Below are 21,783 nucleotides of genomic sequence, written 5' to 3' on the forward strand. Positions count from 1 at the left end.
CCCTATAAGAGCACAGGGACCTCTTGAAGCAAAGAACAGAAGAGATGGAGCTGGACAGAGCTGTGAGGGTCCTGGGCCCTGCCACCCTGCTGCTCACTTTCCTGGGCTTGGCCTGGGCTGTCCAGGCGGCAGACACCTGTCCAGGTAAGGGCACTTGTTGGAAACTTCTCATCCCTGAAAGCTGGCAGCTTCATGATTGGTGGCTTCCTGGCTTCCAGGCCTTGCACCAGGCCATGTGGTGCATCGTCCAGCAAAACAGCAGCTCTGCACACTTCATCCTATGGGAACAAATGCAGAGGCCTGAATGGATGCGGCATCTCAGAGACGGGGCTGCTTCTGCTTGCCCTCCCATAATGGAAACTGAGGCAGGTTTCCAACCTCCCTGGGCCACATGTCCCCCTCTAAGCGTAAAAAGCGCAGTCATGATGTTGTGTGGGGAGGTGGGGCTTGTGGTGCCAGCTGGACAGATACCAGTCAGATATTCTGCCATGATCACCATCACGGAGAGACAGGGTGTCAGGCGGGGATGAGCAACCAGCACTGTGGGACCTTTCCGTCCAGCTGGGCTCTGGAGATGACATTTCCCATGGTGTCCCTGATGTGGTACAATAAAGGTGGCATTGTCCCCATGAGTTCTGGACCTCCTTCGGGGTTCCCAAGAGGACACTCCGGTGCCAAACCATGGGCTTCAATGCATGGGAGGGCAGGTTGAAAATGCAGGTCCTGGAGTCAGGTCCTGACTTCATCCACCTGAGGCTGGGATGGAGGGTCAGGAATTGTGACGCTCCCGATGCTTGCAGAGATCCGTGTCGGGATTTCTGGAATGCATGTGAGACACAGAGATCTGGGGTGTGCTGTGGCTGGCATCACATTCAAGAAGCCATCGGTGGAGTGAAGTGTGACACAGGCCAGCAACAGCAGAGATTCGCTTGGAAACTCCTGGTGGCTCGTTGTGGAGTGGTGGGGTTAGGGTGGCCTTATTTTCTTCTTAAACACTTCTAGAGTTTCTAAACGATCAAATAATAGCCCGTGTTATTTTCATAACACACTAACTTGAATTTGAGGTATCTAAAAACAACAAAGCTGCATTCCAGTTCTAGTTTTGCACCAACTTGTTCTGTGTCCTTGAAGGACACCTCCCTCTGTGGAGGAACGAGGTGGACCCACAGGAGCCCATCCATTCTCAGATCTGTTCCAAAATCAGGCGTGGGAGTCGCGATGGTAGCCCTCGCTCCCTGACCTTCTCACCTGATATTGATTACAGAACAGACGAGATTAGGATGCTATCCTAAATGGTAGGAGCTGAAATGAACCTGCACCCCTAGGTAGATAAGGAAACAGAGGCTCAGAGGGGTTAAGGGACTTGTTTCAGGACACACAGTACTGAGGAAGTTAGGCTTGCCTTCGGGCAGGGTAGCCTCCAAGGCCGGGGTTCTGCCCCAAATCACCTTCCTGCCTGACCAGTGCCCGAGAGGTGAGGACAGACCAAGTGGCCACCAGAGCAGGAAAACCTCCTTTCCAGGTGACCCTCCAGGTGAGGGAGGTGGCTGTGGCTATAGCCATCTGCCCAGTCCTGATGTCACCAAGGTGGCAGGTGCCTTTCAGTTGAGTGGTGTGTCTGTGGCTCAGTGGAGTCTTCAGGCCCAGGTGACACTAAGTGACCACCTTTGTTTTTTGCAGAGGTGAAGGTGGTGGGCCTGGAGGGCTCTGACAAGCTCACCATTCTCCGAGGCTGCCCGGGGCTGCCCGGGGCCCCTGGGCCCAAGGGAGAGGCAGGCATCAATGGAAAGAGAGGTACGTGCGGGCCGAATCAGGAGGCCAGGCATGGCGGGGGGCACTGGCTCTCGCTCTTTTTGAAATTAGATGCTGAGTTGGGCAACACCCTCCCCCGTGGTTCCTGGATCGAGAGCCTGGGTCCAGTCCCTGCTACAGCCAGGAGCAGAGCTGACTTCTAGGGCCCAACAAGGTTCTGAAATGGAGGGAGTGTCTTTCTTAACTATTTCATGAGCTCACATTTGGACATGCTTTTGTAGCTCTGTCTCCTAGTCCTTGATCCAATTCCAGCTTTGCTAGGCCACCGGCACGACTTCTAAGGTCTATTTCCCTCCACCTTCCCACCTCAACACGGAGGCCACGACACTCTTCTCCACCTGTCTCAGATGAGGAAACTGGGGCTCAAAGAGTCCAGGGATTTCCCTCTGTTCTCACACTTGGAAAGAAAAGAGCCAGGATTCCACCCATGGTTTCTGGATTTCCAGCTCCTGGCCCCTGAGTGAACAGGAGAGCCCTGTGAGGCCTGGGTCCTGGGTCTAGAACCTTCTGGTGCAGGATGGGCAAGCCCGGGCGGGGCCACAGTCACATCGTAGCACGAGCAGGGTCATGGTCATGATTGGAAATGACAGCCGCCAGCTCCAGGGTGGGAGTTTTGCTCAAGGCAGTGTCTTTGGAAATTGCAGGAGAACGCGGCCCCCCTGGACCTCCTGGGAAGGCAGGACCACCTGGGTCCAACGGTAAGGAGGGGACAAGAGTGAGGGGGGGCTTTGAGGCCCTTCCAGACCCAGCTGCAGAGGAACGTGGGCGGGTCTTCCGGGGCTGCCACGCTGTCCTCCACGGGAGCCAACACCTGCCCAGACAGGGCTCCTGGGGCTCAGTCCAGGGCAGGGGTCTCAGTGTGGGAGCTGGTTCTCAATGTGTGTGGGGGGGTCTCAGTTTGGGGGAGTGGGGTCATCAGTATGGGAGCTGGTTCTCAATGTATGTGGGGGGTCTCAGTTTGGGGGAGTGGGGTCATCAGTATGGGAGCTGGTTCTCAATGTATGTGGGAGGTCTCAGTTTGGGGGAGTGGGGTCCTCATTGTGGGAGCTGGATTCTCAGTGTCGGAAGAGGGGTTCTTGGTGGTGTAGGGAGAGGTTCTTGGGGTGTGTGTTGGGGGAGGGGTTCCCGGTGGGCAGGTTGTGGGGAGGTGTTATCGGCATGGAGGGAGGAGCTGTCAGTATGGGGGAGAGATTCTGGGATGGGGGAGAGGTTCTGATTATTGGGGGAGGGACTTGCAGTGTGGGGAGGGGTCCTTAGTGGGGGGCTGTCTGTATGGGGGAAGAGGTTCTCAGGTAGGGGAAGGTTTTCAATGCAGGAGCATCTGCCCTGAGGGTGGGTCTGAGGCCAAATCCTGTTCCTCGAAAGTGGAAATGGGCTTGGGATGGGAGTGTCTGCTCACTCCTCTGAGACCCACTCAGTCCTGGCCTCTGTCCCCTGAGCACGAGGCCCTGTCTTGTCCCCTCCTCCTGACTCTGCTCGAAAACCAGGATCAGCCCCAGATGGCTTGGAGAACCATGCCAACAAGCTCCAAATACAGAATTACTAGAAATTCTCTGCTTTAAAACAAAGAATTTCCTGATATATTTTCTTGAGGAATATTTTGAAGAATCAGAGAAATATGCAGTCGGAAATTGAAGCTCCCTTTACTCACTCACCTTTACCCACAGACCTACGCAGAATAAGACCACCCTACACTCACCAAACCCCAGGCTCAGTCATGGGTTGTGTCTAAACGTAAAATATGCAGGGTTGGTGCCCAGACCCCAAACAACCCTACCCCCATCATATTACCGTGTCCACCAAGATGGGCTGTTTGCAGGCCTTGGGACCTCAGGAGAACCCTGAAGATCCAGGCTTCCTCTATTTGGCATGTGGAGACCTCAGCAGTCTCTGGAATGGGGGCGTCTCCTTCCCCAGGGACCTCCCAAAGGGGTGCATGTGGTGGAGGGGCCAGTGTAGGCAACCCTCGAGGGAAAGAAAAATTTGGTCAACAGAAGCAGGGTCAGGGACTCCTTGACTGGACCCGTACCATCTCCTCCTGGGGAGGCCCAGAAAATGGTCTCCACTTTCCACGCAGTGTCCGTGGACCAGTGGGGGCTGAAGGGCTCTGATTTCCAAACTGTGACACGTGTGTCCTTTCTCATCCACGAACAGGAGCATCTGGGGAGCCCCAGCCATGCCTGACAGGTGACTGGCCATCCCCACTTTCCCCCACGGCTTGTGGCTGTTCTTGTCTGGAAGTTCAGGGTCATACGACGCCACTGCCGGAATGAAGTGACAAATAGGAACAAAAGAAAATGGTTGCTTGCCTGTTTCCTTGTCCTCTAATTATTCAAGGAAGTGACAAATATTGTCCAGACAACTTACATACATTCCATGGCAATTTTCTCCTATCTTCTAATCTACCCCAGAAGGCTGGGTGCCCAGGAGCCGAAGGTGGGGGTGACACTGGGAGGTGGGAGGGTCAGGCCGACTGGGTGTGGCCATCACAGCTGCGTGGCCCTGGGGGCCGTGTCCCTGTCTAGTCCTCAGAGTTCTGCTCTGTTCATACAGACGCCTATGGCCCTGCTCCTCCCTCCTGGGCCTCCCTCTCACTGCCCCTGCCCTGCCCAAGGCCCCTGTCCTGCAGCCACTCCCTGGGTTCTCTTCTCAGGCCCACACACCTGCAAGGACCTGTTAAACCGAGGGCACTTCCTGAGCGGCTGGTACACCATCTACCTGCCTGACTGCCGGCCCCTGACTGTGCTCTGTGACATGGACATGGACGGAGGGGGCTGGACCGTGAGTGGGGGACTGAGGGGCCCTGGGCAGAGGCGGTCAGCCTGGGAGACCCGGAGTCCAGGCTGCACACCTGGCTGGAGAACACACTCTGGAATTCTCTATTCCCCTGGTCGGGGACAGAGATGATGGGGGAGGTGACCTGTGGGTAAAAGTCTAGGCCGTGGGGGAGGCTGGGAGGGGCCTGGTGCTCTCCTGCTGTGTGCCTTGGGGCTTGTTGCCTCCCCTCTCTGAGCCCCCATTTCCTCCTTCATCCCGTGGGGTCTGTGAGGAGAGCAGGTGGGCGTGTGGGGACCCCAGCCTGCGATGCTCTGCCAACTACAAATGCTGCTCCTCTGGAGGGCGGGTCCCCCGTGCTGTGGGACGTCAGTCTGTCCCCCTGGCTCCTGTCCCCTGGCTCTTCCACAGGTTTTCCAGCGGAGGGTGGACGGCTCCGTGGACTTCTACCGGGACTGGGCCGCGTACAAGCAGGGCTTCGGCAGTCAGCTCGGGGAGTTCTGGCTGGGGAACGACAATATCCACGCCCTGACCGCCCGGGGTAGGGCCGCTGCTAGGGCTTGGGGGTCAGGGGGCCCTGAATGGGGGTGCCCCTGCCCCTTAGGCCTGGGCTGCCTGGAACATAAGCGTCTCTTAGCCCACAGCCTCCCGTCTGCAAGGTTAGGCGAAGCCCCAGCGTGCCTCCCTCACCGCAGCTGTCAGTGCTTGCTTGCCTCACAGGGGATCGGGCCCTGAGCACACTCAGGGTGGCACCGGGACCTCCGAGGGCTGCGTCCCCTGCCGCAGGCTGTGGCGGCATCGGGACAGGAGAGGGTTAGAGCTCTGGGCTGAAGGCCTCTTCAGGTCTTGGCCCCACTGGCATCTCAGAATCTGAGAGTGGGAAGGAAGGACACAGCGGCCCCGTAGTGGAGTTTGGGCCCAACCCCAACTCTGCCTCTAATCTGCTAGGATTTGGGAGTCTAGAGTCTCGCCCTGTTGCTCAGCTCACCCTGCCGGGTCAGAGCTACACAAGCCCTGGGGAAGCTGCGGTGCTCTCCGCCCTCTGCCTCCATGGAGTCCAGAGCTCCTTCCAGGCTCTGCCCCAGATCCCCAGCTCCCATGTCTAAAGGCAGAGGGTCCTTCTGGTGGGACCCTGAAACCCTCCTCTAACAGGAACCAGCGAGCTCCGTGTAGACCTGGTGGACTTTGAGGACAACCACCAGTTTGCTAAGTACAGATCATTCAAGGTGGCCGACGAGAAGGAGAAGTACAATCTGGTCCTGGGGGCCTTTGTGGAGGGCAGTGCGGGTGAGTGTCTGCTTGGGGTTGTGCGGCCTGGGCTTCTGAGGGGGGTTTGGGAAGTGGAGAGAGCGTGCTCAGTGTCCTGACGGCCTTGCGGCCTCACCTCTCTGAGCCGGTTTGTCCGTCTCTACATGCAGACACTAACGTCTGTGCTCTGTGTAGCGTGGGGGTCACGGGACACATCAGTACATGACTCCAGAAACCCCAGCAAGGACATCTGGTAGGAAGGAAGCCTCTGCAGAGCAGGGACCTATGTACACGGACAGCAGCTGATATCTCTGTGGGGCGTGGCTGGAAGGGGTCTGCCATGGTGGAATCCAGAGTAGAGAATGATGATCCCGACCCCTGCCTCCTGTTCTTCTGTGAAATAAAATAGTACACATTCGGTGGCAGGGCTAGACCTAAAGACAAATTGCCAAAACCACTGCCAACAGCAGGATAGTATTCACTGGAGTCACGGATTGCACTTCTTGGATTGTGCAGTGCACAACCTGCTTAACCATACATGGAGGACACACCAGGCCAGGCTTCAGGTATAAAGACTTATACTGCCTATAACGATGTTACTGCCTGTAATGATGCTCACATTTCCTCCTGCACAGGTGATTCCCTGACATCCCACAACAACCACTCCTTCTCCACCAAAGACCAGGACAATGACCTTAACACCGGAAATTGTGCTGTGATGTATCAGGGAGCTTGGTGGTATAGAACCTGCCATGTGTCAAACCTGAATGGTCGCTACCTCAGGGGGGCTCACGACAGCTTTGCAAATGGCATCAACTGGAAGTCGGGGAAAGGATACAATTACAGCTACAAGGTGTCAGAGATGAAGGTGCGACCTGCCTAGCCCAGGCCGGCCTCAGGGTCAGGACGCCTCCACACATAGTTGGTGGGGGGTAGGGTTGGGAGCTTGGCCCTAGGGTTTGTAAAAGAAACACATGTCGTGATTCTAAATTGCGTTTGTCTTGCTGTGCGGAAGAGGTTCAAATCCTGCTCTGTTTCCACAATTGGCCCTTCCAGATTTGTGACATTAACTCATCTCAAACCTCTGTCTTTCCTTGGCAATGAGTAAGAATATGTTTCTGACCATGCCAGCAGGAACCTTCCTTAAGAACAAATATAAGACTTTGACGCTGTGATGGGCTCAGAGTGCAGCCCTGCTCGGGTCCCTGGGCAGGCTAAATGCTCGACCATCTGGGTTTCCCTGTGAGCTGGATGGTGGGGAAGTGAGAAGGCGCATTGGAGAGGAGGTTTCTCCTGCACTCAGAGATGCTGTTGCCTGTCCAAGGCCCCCAGCCTCCCAGCCGCAGCTCTGCCCACTCACCCCCATCACCCAGGCTTCCTGTCGCCTGCTCTGTTGGGTATTCGTGGGACCTGCTCGCTACTTCCTCACAAGCCAAAGCAGGAGTGTGCCTGTGACTCCCTTATCAAAACGGAGAGAGTGGTTACATAAGGCAGGTGCGAGGGACCCGAGCACTCCTGAGGCGGGAAGAATCCTCCTTTTGGCCATGAGTGTCCAGCCCAAAGTTGCTCTGCAGCTGAGCCCAGTGCAGTTAGAATCAGGAAGCCAAGGGCCCTTCCACCTGCTTGTCTAGGGCAAGCCGCCTGCAAGAGAGCAAAGTGCATTAGCACAGGAGTTTGTGTCTGGTGAGGACGGCACCTGGCCTTCTCCTCTTGCCACCTCCTGGTCCCCCTGAGGACCCATCCCCTGTCCCCAGTCCCCGGCCAGCTCAGCCTGATGAGGCTTTTGGAGGCTCCGCACCCCAGCATCGGCCAGTGCTGACCCTTGTCCGGCTGTTTGGGTCCCTGCTCCCTCTCATAACAGCCCAGCCCCTGTCCTATACCCTCTACTCAGAGAGGATCCAGAAGGGTCCAAGGAGGCCATGATCCCTCCCTGAGCTTTTTAATGTGGGCCCCCTCCTTCCCCTACAAGGGTCCCTCCTGGGTCTTAGCTGGTCTAAGCCCCACGCAAGTCATGGGGAGGGCTGAGCGTCTGGGACTTCTGGGGGATGTGCACCGTTTCCTCTGAGTTCCTGGAGGGTGTGCACCATGAAGATCAGGACGCAGCTCCGGCCTCACCCTCCGTGAGCCATCCCCACCTTCCCTCCTCACTCTGGGTTCAAGGCCTGGGATGAGCCAGGACAGGGGGAAGCAGGGACAGCCCTGGGCATGGCCCTTCCTTCCTGGGCCCGCAGGAGGGGGCCACACCACCCACCCAGGGGGCTGACCCGTCCTCAGGACAGAAACTAGCAAGCTGTCAAACCTGAGGGTTTATAACTAAATGATGGGGTGCTGCCCCAGGAAATTACACCCAGACGTCTCTTTTCTCATAGACCTGGGTCCCTAGCTTTTAGACAGGATGACACATCATTGACAGGTACTGACTTTACATGCATTGCAGCCTCATACTTCAGCCATTCAGTGCTAGGCGGTCTTCTAGGGCAGCAAAGAGCTCAGCCACACACCCTGGGCCACAGTCACGATGAGACCTCCCCTCAGTGCCGTCCACCCCCCATTCTGGGCATTTCAATCTCCAATAGGAGACTGAAATGAGGAAAACATGCACCTCACTCAACTGTAAAGGGAGGAACTGGGAATTCCTCTCAAATCTTGACCCTCGAGTTCTAGAAACGGGGTCCTCTCTGGAATCTATGATGGCATTATTCTGGAAGGCTAAAATAAAGCTATTAAATAAAGAAATATTTTTAGCCTGACAAGCCAGAGATTTTTTAAAATCTTGTTTTTAAAATTTTCTTAATTGAGAGAGGAGCTAAAAAGTAACTTTTTCTAAATATTTAATGTAGCTTTGCTATACTGTATAAATACTCTCAAACTTTGGGGATTTGTTGGGATAAGAAAAAGTACTTGTAAAAATGCAGTCAGTATGTCGGGGACTTGTGTGGTTAACACAGCACAGGGAGGTCATGGAGGCGTGTGTAATTAACCTAATGTCACATAAATGTATTTGCATGACATGTGCATCACATGGGCATATGTGTGTATGCGTGCACCTGCGGGGCCTCTGGGAGGTGTAACTGAGGCAGGCATCAGAAGGGCTCTGTAGGACCAACTGGCACTGGGCGGGTGCCTGGAGCTGCAGGTGCCTGCTTCTCCCATCTCCCGAGAGACCTGGCTCCTGCATGTCACCAGTGCTGCCTCGGGGTGTCTGTCTCCCTCCAGAGCAGGGGGCTGAGCCAGGTTGGGACCTGAGCCAAGGTCAAGAGTGTCCCCAGGGCTGGGCTGTCCCTGTCCCTCTGCTGGGGACCGCCGCCTCCCTTCCTGATTTTCAGAGGTCTCAGGCCTCTGCTGTCCGGAGGACTGGAAGAAGGGACAGCACCTGGCAGTGGGCCTGTGCCCACTAGACCCTAGATTCTTAACTATAACTGTGGTTTCTGTGGTCAGGCTGGGAGTGACACAGGCGTTCGAGCCAGACTCCATCTTGAATAGGGGCTGAGGGAAATGAGGCTGAGACCTGCTGGGCTGCAGTCCTAGGAGGTGAGGCACTCTTAGTCACAAGAGGCTGGCAGGATGGGTATCACAAGATACACGTCATAAAGACCCTGTTGATAAAACAGGATGCAGGAAAAAAGGCGGCCAAATCCTACCAAAACCAAGATGGTGACAAAAGTGACCTTTGGTCGTGCTCACTGCTCACCATATGCTAATTATAATGCATTAGCACGTAGAAAGACACTCCCATGACAGTTTGCAAACATCATGGCAACTTCCAGAACTTACCATGTATAGTCTGAAAAAGGGAGGGACCCTCAGTTCCCTGCCCCTTTCTTGGAAAACTCATGAAAGATCCACCCCTTGTTTAGTATGTAATCAAGAAATAACTATACAAATAGCCAGTTACCAGTCCTCAGAGCTTCTCTGCCTATGGAGTAGCTGTTCTTTTGTTTCTTTACTTCTCTAATAAACTTGCTTTTACTTTATGAACTTGCCCCAAATTCTTTCTTGTGGGAGGTCCAAGAACCCTCTCTTGGGGTCTAGATAAGGATGCTTGTTCCAAAGCTGTGAAGCCTTGCTTTGTCTGGAGTAACTGACATTGAAACCGCCACTGTAAATTATGACTGAGACAATGAAAGAGATCTGACTTAACCAACTCCGTCTTGCTTCTAACCTCCAAGCTGTCCTTGTTCATTCCTAGGCATAGGCTGAACTAACTTTGTGAAGAATTTAGTTTATAGTTTAAAACAAAGATGGTAATAGCCCTTTCTCAAAACCTCCTTCTTGCCTGGGGACTAGACTGCTTTTGTAGGACTAACAAATTAGCCACAAGATTAGAAATTATGGTTTAGGCATCATGCAGCTGGAGGCTACAAGATTCTGACCCTCCCTAAACTGTTCCAAAAGTCAGTACTTGAGGTATTTTGCAGACCCTGCAGTTGATGGCTCAGCTGGCACCACCCAGATTGATAAACTGGCTCATTTGATCTTGTGGCACCACCCAGGATCTGACTCAGTGCAAGAAGACAGTGGGGACTCCCTATGATTTCATCTCTGACCAATCAGCACACTCGGCTCACTGGCTTCCCTCTAACCCTGACCAATCAGCACTCCTGGCTCATTGGCTTCTCCCTAATCCTGACCAATCAGCACTCCTGGCTCATTGGCTTCCCCCCAACCCTGACCAATCAGCACTCCTGGCTCATTGGCTTTCTCCCCACCTACCAAGTGGTCCTTAAAAACTCCGATCCCTGAATGCTAGGGGAGACTGATTTGGTAATAATGAAACTCTAGTCCGGTATCCTGCACGGCCGCCCTTCATGAATTACTCTTTCTCTATTCCAATTCCCCTGCCTTGATAAATTGGCTCTGTCTGGGCAGCAGGCAAGGCCAACCCATTGGGTGGTTGCAACATCAGGAAGGCCCCCGTCCTTAGGATGAGAAAGGAACCCGCCCTGCAGGGCTGGAACCCGATGTATCAGGAAGGTGAAGGGGCATACCCAGAAAGCTTCTCTACAGGAGAGAGGGCCATTTAACACATCCAGGCCCACGGCAGTCCTCCACCTCCGAGGACTCTCTCCATGAAGGTGTGATGCCCTCTGGGAATGGGAGCACACCCTGACCCTTCCCTGGGATCCTCATTCTCCATGCTGCCCCTGCTACACCTGCTCCAGACCTCACTGTCACTCACCTTCACCTCTCCAGAATCTGTGGTTTCTGGTTTTGTCTTCCCTGTGCTCTGCCTCCTGTGGAACTTAGGACTCTTCCATCCTGCACCCAGAGACTTTCAGCCCTCGGGCAATGGATTTGCTGCAGCCTGATCCCCACCTCACTTCCTGTCCAGTCTTCAGGAGGAACCGACCCAAGTCTGGGTCTCTGTGAGGCCTCCTAGCCTTGGTGCTGGTGGCTCTGCCTGGTGCCCTTTGGTCCCTGGTCCTGTTCAGCTGCTGGTACATGTTTACAGAGACATTGGCCACACGGCATTATGTGTGGTTTGTGCTCCCAGGCAGGGTGTCAGAGTAGAACTTGCCTCATTCAAAAGCAAAGTCTCTTCATTTCAGCTGGTGAAGTGCGTGGCATTTTGCCCTCAGAGACCTGGGCTGTGGGGCCTTGATCAGTGACCTGACCTCTCTGAATCTTCCTTGTCGCGTGGAGACATGGGACGACAGGGTGGATTTGAAGGACCTGGGGAGTAAGAAGAATGTGCTCCCACACTGGGTTTGCAATGTGCACAGCATCACCCACCTGGCCCAGCTGCCAGTCCTCCTCCTATGGCACTACCTGCTCAGCTGACAGCCCTTGCCCGTGAGGCCTCCCCTGGACGCAGGAGCCCTTGGCTATAGGTCTCTGTTGTGGGCTCCAGCCCTGCCTGGCCTGCCCCCAACACCTGCTGTCACCTGCCTGTCTCCTTGGACTGAGTCCAGGCTGTTCTGTTGAGGGTGTTGCGAGCTGTGCCCTGGCATAGGAGTGGCGGGCAGGGATTGACTCTGTTGTGTATCCAGACCTGGGAGAGGAGGATGGAGCCACCTGATGTGGGCCAGGCTCCAGCAAAGGGCTCCCTCCCTGCTGCCCACACGAGCCAGGGCGGGCTCCCTGAGGTCAGCGCAGAGGCCAGGCTGCCTGCCTTTATTGCCTTCAGAATCTGCTTGAGGGAGAACTGGCTCTCTTCTTCTCTCTTTCCTGGCCTGAGGGACACTGTCTCCCTCCAATAAGCTGATTGTTGGGAGCTGTGACTGACAGGCACCCAAACCCTGAAACCAGGTGGTTCTTGCCTCCATCGACCCAAACCCCCGTGTCCCCTGCCCTTTCCCTTCCCTTCACCATGGGTTTCTGAGTTCTTCCAATGCCTCCATGCCTTAAGTGCAATTTATAAAAAAAAGAACCGGGAAAGGTCCATCTTGTGGATTCCAGGAAAGGGCCGTCTTGTGGATTCCAGGCTCAGCTGGCTCTAGGCAGAGCGTGATGTTGCTCACCAAAGGTGGGATGTGATTTTAGGCTGCATTCACAAAGGCCTGACATCTAGAACAAGGAAGATGCCATACTCGCCTCTGCATAGATCACTCCACACCTGTGCCCTGAGTTCTGAGTTTTGCACTTTACAGGAACCTAGATGGAAACACTGCTGGGGAACGAGAATGGAGAGCTGGAAACAGCATTCTGGGAAGTGGCCAAAGGCAAGTGGGGAGTAACAGGCAGAAAACATGGCCTGCTACAGAGTATGAACTGTGCGTTTTGGGAGGTGACCCCACACTAGGAGGGCATCGCTGTTCCAGGCTCCTGGGCACTGAGGGCCCCTCCCATCTCTTTGTCCCCAGCCTCTCTGGGTGTCTGTTCTTGTCCATTTATTCCTCTGTGTCCTAGGCTTCTTTCCTCTCGCAGTAGCCCGTAGTCACAAAGAGTGGGGTGGCCAACTTATCCCAGTGAGCCTGGGCCTGCCCAGTTCTGGCACTGAACATCCCATCTCCTGAAAAAGCCCCAGCCACCAGGATGGTCGGTTGTCCTAAGAGGAGTCTCAGTGACCCCAGTCAGATGCAACAGGTGAAAAATCCCCAAAACCCTGGATGCCCTATCCTCAAGGTCAGGGAAGACACAGAGTTCAGGACACCTGCCTGACTGACCTTCACCTTCTCTTTTCTTCACCAGAATGACACTAATCACTTAGTGAAGAAAGACTAAGCCAAGCCCTTCTCCCGCTACCCCCATGGAACATCTGCTAGGTGCCCAGCCCTGTCTGGAGTACAGAGCAGTGAATTCCTGCTCTGAAGGAGGCTGTCCTCTCACCAGGAGCATGAGGCCTTTTCCAATAGCATCAGACAAACGGCCTAAATGGAAGACTCAAAGCAGTGGCTCCAGTGAGTCCTGTCCTGTTTCTTTCTTCCAGGCTCAGCCTGAAGTTCTCCTGAATCCTTAGAGGAGCCAGAACTTCCCAGTTACTTTCTCACTGCCTGTCTGACCTGAGAGAGAGAGAGTTAGGAGGCAGGATGTGACTCTGGAGGCAGGGACTTGGACACTGGATCAGATTGAGGACCAGCTAAAACAGGACCCAGGTGAAAGCAGCTTTCCGTAAGACACACCCACCAGGGTGCCATGTCAGTTTACCATTGCCGCAGCAACACCCAGAAGTTACCACCCCTTTCCATGGCAATGACTTGAGGACCCAGAAGTTACCATCCTTTTCCTAGAAACTTCTGTATAAACCACCCTTAATTTGCATATAGTTAAAAGTGGGTATAAGTATGTCTGCAGAACTGTCTCTGAGCTGCTGCTCTGGGCACACTGCCTCTGGGGAGCCCTGCTCTGCAAGGAGAGTACCTCGGTTACTGCTGTACGTGGCCGCTTCAGTAGAAGTTGCTGTTTGATGCCCCCAGCCCACCCTTGAATTCTTTCCTGGGTGAAGCCAAGAACCCTCCTGGGCTAAGCCCCAATTTGGGGCTCACCTGCCCTGCATCAGATGGAGGTCCAAATTTAAGTGCAAATACAGACAGTTCACATTCCAATCCATACACAAATGGCAAACCCATGGGGAAGATGGCTGCATCGTTACTGTACGTGCTCCCATCACTCCAGGAGAATCTCTCATTATTGTTGTTTATAAAAGGCATGCCTTGTGGCATTGAGACAGAGATGATGTTATATGTTCACCAAACCTGTTTTTCTCCCTCCTGAGGGTACAAGAAGGCTGCTTTTCTAAACCTGTCTTGCAGTTAAATGAGACTATATGATGGAGATTTAGTCAATGGGATGTTCGCAGAGATTATGCAGACCCCTTTCTAAATTGGCCCCCCAAACCTTCAGTCCCAGGTCCTGGTGGGGATCCCCAAAACCCTCTGTAAACCTGCATTGCACCACATGGGCCCTGCATTGCAGCACAAGGGAAAATGATGACATTGTGATCCTGAGGGGTTCTTTGTTATAGCAGCTATTGGTACTTACACTGACTCATGCAGAGATTGGTACTGGAAGTGCAAGAGCGTGGCAACAAACACCTAAAATCCAAGGCACCGGCCTGGCAGCCACATGGTGGGTGGAGGGCTGCAGAGTTTTGTTTGATGAACGTGTTGCCTTCAATAACTTGGGAGGCAGTTCCTTGGAACATCTCTTCTAGCCCCACGGGAGCAGCTTGAAAAACAGAATTTTCAGTGTGTGTTTATTTTAATTGACTGACTGACTAGGTGTTACAAGAGAAAGAAGAGCTTAGAAAAGAACTTAGCAAGCAGGAATAAAATGGATTAAAGAGTCTAGGAACTGGAAATCTCTCAGAGTTGGAAAATGCCTGAACATTGTTAGACTCCAAACAGTAAGAGATGAGATTTTAAAAGCACTAGGGTAAGAAGGATCAATGGAATATGTTGTTTTGAACAGAGTGACTTAGAATTGTAGTAAAGATCCTTCCTGCTCAAGCCTGAAAACTTCAAGAAATACTTCCTTAAGATGAGAGATACAGGGAGGCATGGGGATAAATTAGCAAAGAAGTGCATCAAATCTGAGTCAAATATGAACCAAATTTCTATCTCAGAAAAGAAGATGCCCAGAAGAAATCTGGGGTTTTGAATCACTGCAGGAGTGATTCTTGTCACCATGCCCTGCCCTGGACTATGATCTGGGCAAGAAACAAACTTGCATTGTATTTCAGCCCTGAGATATTAAGATTGCCTGTTAAAATAGCTGCTGTTTCTTATCTTTACAAAGAGGTGGCCCAGGCGAGGAGAGCTGGTTCAAAAACTTACTCTGGGCTTTGTGCCAAGTTGGCCTCCTACTGATTTCTTTAGCTGCACTGGAGCTACTCAGTTTGATTTTCATTGTCACTGTGGCTCATCAGCCTGAGGCCATATGGGTAGGGGGCGGCCAATTATCTGATTCCTGCAGCTTTACAGGAGGCTGGAAGCTCACACGCCCACCCCACGATGTGGCAGAAGTCCCAGCCGGGAAGCCGGCAGAGCCAACGACAATCTGGAAATGTCCATCTGTCCCAAGGTAGCAAATGGGCCCTCCCAGAGCACTGTGCTTTCCATGACGGGATGGGTGCTCTATAATTTAATTGGGGTTGAAACATAAATCATCAAATCTGAGAACTGGAAATTAAGGGGCAGCTGCTCTGGGTGATCTTGCCACGCCAAACTAGACTCAGTGCCTCTGCAGCTCCCAGCAGACCCACAGACACAAGAAACTCACTACTGTCATGAGCAGGCACCAGATTGGTGTGGCCTGGGACGGTGGTGACTGACATTGGAAGGTCTTCCTCTTGTCAAATGTAGCTCTGCTTCTCCATAAAAGCTAATCTTTGGAGTGGGCCAAGCAACCTGTATGGTGGGAAGTCCACAGTTGTTTACCCCATACCATCAGGAAGGGCCTCTACTGGGCTGATGGCCAAGACATGAGAGTCAAGGACAGAACGCACACCCAAAACCGAAAACAAAACCCGGACCGGCCATTACGTATCCGGCATGCTTGGCTCTGATGAATACTTGTCTTGGCTGATACCTACCTGGCTTCCCAGCTCCTGTTTCTCCGGGCTGTGTGAGCCTGGATTCTAATTGAAACCCATTTGCGTTAATTTGTTTATCTCTCTTTTCCCTTCCAGGATTGCTGTCTTCTTTAATATGAGTTTGCTCTGATGAGCCAGAAGGTCTCCGGGTTTTGTTTGCTTGCACTAAAATCATCAGGCCTTCTACTTGACTCTCTGAAACTAGCACACTAGTGGTTCCTCAACCTGACTGTCCATCAGAGCCACCTGGGGAGGCTCTGAAAAATACAGATTCAGGGGCCCCATCCCAGACTCTTAGAACCAAAATCTCAGTGGGTGATGCCTAGAGCCGTCCCTCTTCTCTGCTGACGAGCTGTGGTAGGAAGCCACACGACAGCACATCAAACAGAGATGACAAGTTAACCTGCCTGCCACACCATCTCCAGCCTTTTGTGGGCCACGTGTCCCCAGGCCCCCCACCCATCCCTCAGAATAAAGGTGAGAGTGATCCAAATCAACAGCCACCTCAAATATTTTTTTTTAAACACAGAATAAGGATCAAATTAATTATGGTGAATATTTACCTGCCTTAAATAGATTGTTTTATGGGGATGTGGTATTACGACTTGAGTCTGTTTCATAAGTGTCCCTTACGACACAATAGGATCTTAAAGAAAAGTTTGTACCCTTTGAATCAGTAAGCTCACCAGAGAACTTACTCTTGGGGAAAAAATGCAACATAAGAGAAAACAGCATGTACATAAATGTGTTAATTACTGGCTAGGATATCAGTATTCAACAATAAGAGGAAACGCTGGATAGATTCTAAGTGTTCAGCAATAAGAGGATGTCCTTTTCCTCCAGTGAGTATTAAGTGGCCATTTAAAAAAATGCTCAATGTGCAAGCTCTAGTGACCTGGAAACCTAAGTGTAAAATTAGAACATAGAAATGGAAGTGCAGACTTCTACTTCCAGTAATAATGGGTTAGAAAACAAGGCCGAACTTCCTTTTGAAATTGAAAAAGCTGGACAAAGTTCAGAGATACTCTTCTTAAGCACTAGAGATAATCAAAGTAATGAGGAATGACCAGAATAAGATTCAGCAGAAATAGAAACCGGGAGTGGAGCATCTGTGAGTATCTTTGCCTGGGGTCATTCACCATTCAAAGAGAAGCTTTCAAGTCTGTGTAGGAGTTTTGTCAACTTAGCAGGCTGAAGGGGACCAGGGTACATGTTTAGAGCCTGCCAAGGATGGAGTTTCAGGTTAAGGAACTTGCACTTTAGCCTGACAACTATGTACGTGTGCATTCCAGAGGTAAGGATCACCTACGAGTAAACCAGCTCTTCCCCAAAATTGCAAACTGGTTTTAAGTCATATGGGTGCGTAGACCATCTCTGGCAATGGAACTGGATATTAACTTCCAGAACATGCCTGGAGAAGCAAATGAAACCTGGGTTGGAGGAAGACAAAGTATTGCTAGGTTTCAAGTGATCTACATCAACACTTTAAAAAGTTCATAATGTCTATGGCAGTCAAAGTGGATCTGTTAGTATTCTACTCCTGCACAGCAAATTACCGCAAACGGCACCCATTTATTAACTCACAGTTCTGTGTGTCAGGGGTCTGAGTGGGCTCAGAAAGCAAGGTCCTCTGGTTAGAGTCTCACAAAGCTGAAGTCAAGGTGTAAGCCAAGCCTTATGCTCAGCTGGAGAATGTGGGGGAGAAGCAGCTTCCAGAATCATTCAGGTTGTTGTCAGAATCCAGTTCTGTGTGGTTTTAGGAATAAGGTTCCCATTTTCTTGCTGGCTGTCAGCTGAGAGCTGCTATCAGCTATTGGAGGCCACTCTCGGGTCCTTTCTAGATGAACCTCCATCTTCAAAGCCCGCAGAATTGTGTCAAATCATCCTCATGCTGAAAATCTCTCTGACTCCTCTCTTGCTACCTGCCAGAGAAAACTCTCTGCATTTAAAGGCTGTCATGATTAGATTAGGCCCACCCTGGTAATCCCTTTTTTAATTAACTCAATGTCAACTAATTAGCCATCTTAATAACATCTCGAAATCATTTTTGCAATGTAACATAACATGATCACTGGCATGATAGCCTGTATTTATAGCACTGGGAATTACAACAGAAAATCTTTGGGGCTGCGTGGCATTTTTGAATGATGCTTCCCACAATGGAGTGAGTTCACTGCAGCACGTCAGACACTGGACAAGACACAAATACGTGGTGATTTGAAAAGTAACAAAGACAGATTGGAGAGAGAACACAACATTTGTGTAAATAACCCATACAGGGAAAGCAAAACAAAAGTTGCAGTCTAAGCTTAATTAGGTGCATTGCCTGCTGAAACAACAACAAAGTCAACATTTTCCCAGAATATTTTTAAAGAATCTCATAACATAATATTCAAAATGTCCTGGGCACATCCAAAATTGCACAAGGAATGTAAAGAACCAGGAAAACGTAAGCAACTCTGAAGGAAAAGGCACTCAACATTCACCAATCCTGATATGACCAAGTGCTAGAAGTATTAAAGACTTTAAGACAGCTGTTATAACCATGCTCTAAGGGGTAAGGACAAACACTCTTGAAATGAATGGAAAGCCAGACAGTCTCATCAAAGAACTAGAAGCTACAAAATCAATCAAATGAAAATTTTAGAACTGAAAAATGTAGCAATAGAAATAACATTTCCCCATAGAGAATCAATACAAGAATAGAGATAACAGAGGAGCCAGTGAACTTGAAGACAGGTCAATAAAAGTCTTCCATTTTGAACAATGGAGAGAAAACCCATTGGGAAAAATAGAGGCTTCTGGTTTTGGTAATACGGAGTTGACATACTTTTACCCTATTCCACTCAATAAATATAACAGATATGCCTGACCTGAAGAAGCTAATAACCTCAAAATAGCAATAGTCACAGATGAAAAAACAAAAGGCTGGTAAAAAAAAAACAAAAACAAAAACAAAAACAAAACAAACAAACAAAAAAAACTGCTCTCTCTATCCAATGGCTCAAGAAGAAGGCAGCCCAGCAAGACAGAAAACTTTAGACAATAATTGCTCTATTCCCGTCAAACGCTGGAGGTGACCTGTCTCCTCCTCCTACAAGCAAAGGCTACGTAGACAGCCTAGATTTCCACCTTCATCGAACTGTAATGAGGCATCCCAGCACCCTCTAGTGCTGAATGGGTTGGTATCAGAAAAGGCACTTTCATCTCCTCTGTGCACAAGCAGTAACAAGTCCCCTCTACCCCTGCAGTGTCAGTGGAGTCTACATGGGGAAACTAGACTTCCACCCCAACAAAGCAGTTATGAGTTGCTCATCTCCTTCTCCACTGGCTGGTATCAGAGAGTCCTAGTGGAGATTCAGGACTTTCACCATCTTGCAGTAGCAATGAGTCCACCCCTCCCCTTGTGGTGCCAGTAGAGACCTCATGGAGAATAGTAAGGAGGAACACAACTCTCCTATTCACAGAGGTACCAGGGCAGGTCTCCTGAGGAGCTGGATCTTCTACTCCCACCCAGCAGTAATGAGGAGTCCTAACATTTCAATAATTACATAAAAGTGAATGGCCTAAATGCACCAATTAAAAGAGAAAGATTGTCAGAGTGTGTTTAAAAGCCTGGCTAAGCATACTCAGTCTAAAAGAAACTTATTTCAAATATAATGGTATAAGCATATTGAAAGTAAAAGCATGGGAAAATGTATGTTATGCAAACATTAATCAAAAGAAAGCAGGAGAGGCTCTGTTAATATCAGATAAAAGCGACTTCAGGCAAAGAAAATTGCCAGAGACAGAATATAATAATAAAGGGTCAACCTACTAAAAAGACACAGCAATTCTAAATGTGTGCACAACAAACAACAGAGCTACACATTATGTGCTGTACAAATAAGGTAACAATGATCTGAACAACTGCATGTTTCTTACAAGAAACCACTGGGAGCCAGATGCAGTGGCTCATGCCTATAATCCTAGCAATTTGGGAGGCAGGGCAGGTGAATCACCTGAGGTCAGGAGTTCAAGACCAGCCTGGCCAACATGGTGAAACCTCATCTCTACTAAAAATACAAAAAAATAGCTGGGCATGATAGTGGGTGCCTGTAATCCCAGCTACTTGGGTGACCGCGGCAGGAGAATCACTTGAACATGGGAGGTGGAGGTTGCAGTGAGCTGAGACTGCAGCATTGCACTCTGGTCTGGGCAACAAGAACAAAGCTCCTACTGGAAAAAAAAAGGGGGGAAAGAAGAAGAAGAAGAGGAAGAAGAAGAAGGAGAAGGAGAAGAAAAAGAAGAAGAAGAAGAAAAAGAAGAAAAAGAAGAAGAAGAAGAAGAAGAAGAAGAAGAAGAAGAAGAAGAAGAAGAAGAAGAAGAAGAAGAAGAAGAAGAAGAAGAAGAAAAGGAAGAGGAGGAAGAGGAAGAGGAAGGAGAAGGAGAAGGAGAAACCACTGGGGCCAGCTGACACTGAAATAACTTTTTTTTTTTTTTTTGAGACAGGTTTTCACTCTGCTGTCTCACCCTTATTCTGCTGAATAAAGGGTGCTATTACATGTTGCAGTGGTATGACCAGGGCTCGCTGCAGCCTTGACCTCCCAGGCTCAAGTGGTCCTCTCCCCTCAGCTTCCCAAGTAGCTGGGACTACAAGCCTTCACCACCACACCTGGCTATTATTATTATTATTATTATTATTATTATTATTATTATTCTTTGTAGAGATAGGCTCTCACTATGTTGCCAAGGCTAGCCTCAAACTCGTGGACTGAAGCAGTCCTCCCATCTTGGCCTCCCAAAGTGCTGGGATTACAGGAATGAGACACTGTGGCCAGGCTGGAATAACATGTTTAAAGCGTGGGAAGAAAATAACTGTAAACCCAGAATGTTATATTCAGTGAAAATATTCTTCAGATATAAACTTGTAATAAAGACATTCTTTCTTTATTATTATTATACTTTATGTTCTAGGGTACATGTGCACAACATGCAGGTTTGTTACGTATGTATACATGTGCCATGTTGGTGTGCTGCACCCATTAACTCGTCATTTACATTAGGTATATCTCCTAATGCTATCCCTCCCTGCTCTCCCCACCCCACGACAGGCCCTGGAGTGTGATGTTTCCCTTACTGTGTCCAAGTGCTCTCATTGTTCAGTTCCCACCTATGAGTGAGAACATGCGGTATTTGGTTTTCTGTCCTTGTGATAGTTTGCTCAGAATGATGGTTTCCAGCTTCATCCGTGCCCCTACAAAGGACATGAACTCATCCTTTTTTATGGCTGCATAGTATTCTGTGGTCTATATGTGCCACATTTTCTTAATCCAGTCTATCATTGATGGACATTGGGTTGGTTCCAAGTCCTTGCTATTGTGAATAGTGTCCGTATAAACATACGTGTGCATGTGGAATAAAGACATTCTCAAGGAAAGGAACGCGATGCGAACTGATCATCAGTGGAGCTGCTTTAAGCGAAATGCTAAAGAAAGTTCTTAGGTTGGAAGGAGAATGAAAACAGGAAAGTACAGAACTTCAGAAACGAAAGAGAGCAACAGAACTGATAAATAATTGAATAAAAAATCACACTATTTTTTACCTCTTAAGGTTTTTTTAAAAAAATGTGTATGACTGTTGACAGCAAAAGTTAAAAGACTGTCTGATGGGTTTTCAAGGTAGGCAGATCTAATACATTGAATAATTGCAACATATGGAGGTAGTATAATATAACCTACATCATTGCAAGGTTGCTGTGTTTTCCTCTAAGCAGTACAATTTCAGCTCTCAGTATACTGAGAAAAGTTAAGTATACATAGTCATGCCCACAGCAACCTCTAAAAGAATTACACAAAGAGATACAGTCAAATGTTGGTCAATTAAAACAGAATACTAAAAAAAAAATTCCAGTACAGCACAACTAGCAAGATAGTAGGTTTCAGTTAAGCCTCATACGTGATTATATTATGTGTAAATGGTATAAACACAAAATT

The 21,783-nt window shown here is 50.1% G+C and overlaps 1 protein-coding gene across 2 annotated transcripts; it reads left to right on the forward strand.

Moving 5' to 3' along the window:
* LOC103239662 (ficolin-2) lies at positions 1 to 7,008 on the forward strand. 2 transcript variants are annotated; one of them, XM_008005725.3, is made up of 8 exons: positions 4 to 144; positions 1,681 to 1,794; positions 2,457 to 2,510; positions 3,967 to 3,999; positions 4,466 to 4,593; positions 4,999 to 5,128; positions 5,740 to 5,874; positions 6,471 to 7,008. In XM_008005725.3, exons 1-8 carry the CDS (start codon positions 45 to 47, stop codon positions 6,716 to 6,718), a joined length of 942 nt encoding a protein of 313 aa, XP_008003916.2. In that variant the 5' UTR covers positions 4 to 44; the 3' UTR covers positions 6,719 to 7,008. The 2 variants fall into 2 exon arrangements, with proteins under 2 accessions (XP_008003917.2, XP_008003916.2); XM_008005726.3 differs by lacking the exon at positions 3,967 to 3,999 and having other exon boundaries at positions 1 to 144.
* The last annotated feature ends 14,775 nt before the right edge of the window (positions 7,009 to 21,783 follow it).

This window comes from Chlorocebus sabaeus, chromosome 12, assembly GCF_047675955.1.
Source record: "Chlorocebus sabaeus isolate Y175 chromosome 12, mChlSab1.0.hap1, whole genome shotgun sequence".
Lineage (NCBI taxonomy): Eukaryota > Metazoa > Chordata > Mammalia > Primates > Cercopithecidae > Chlorocebus > Chlorocebus sabaeus.

Coding starts and splice junctions, on each gene's coding strand:
- LOC103239662 (XM_008005725.3), top strand. CDS start 45: ATGGAGCTGGACAGAGCTGTGAGGGTCCTGGGCCCTGCCACCCTGCTG. Junction 2,511..3,966: donor AGGACCACCTGGGTCCAACG/GTAAGGAGGGGA, acceptor ATCCACGAACAG/GAGCATCTGGGGAGCCCCAG. Junction 5,129..5,739: donor CCACGCCCTGACCGCCCGGG/GTAGGGCCGCTG, acceptor CTCCTCTAACAG/GAACCAGCGAGCTCCGTGTA.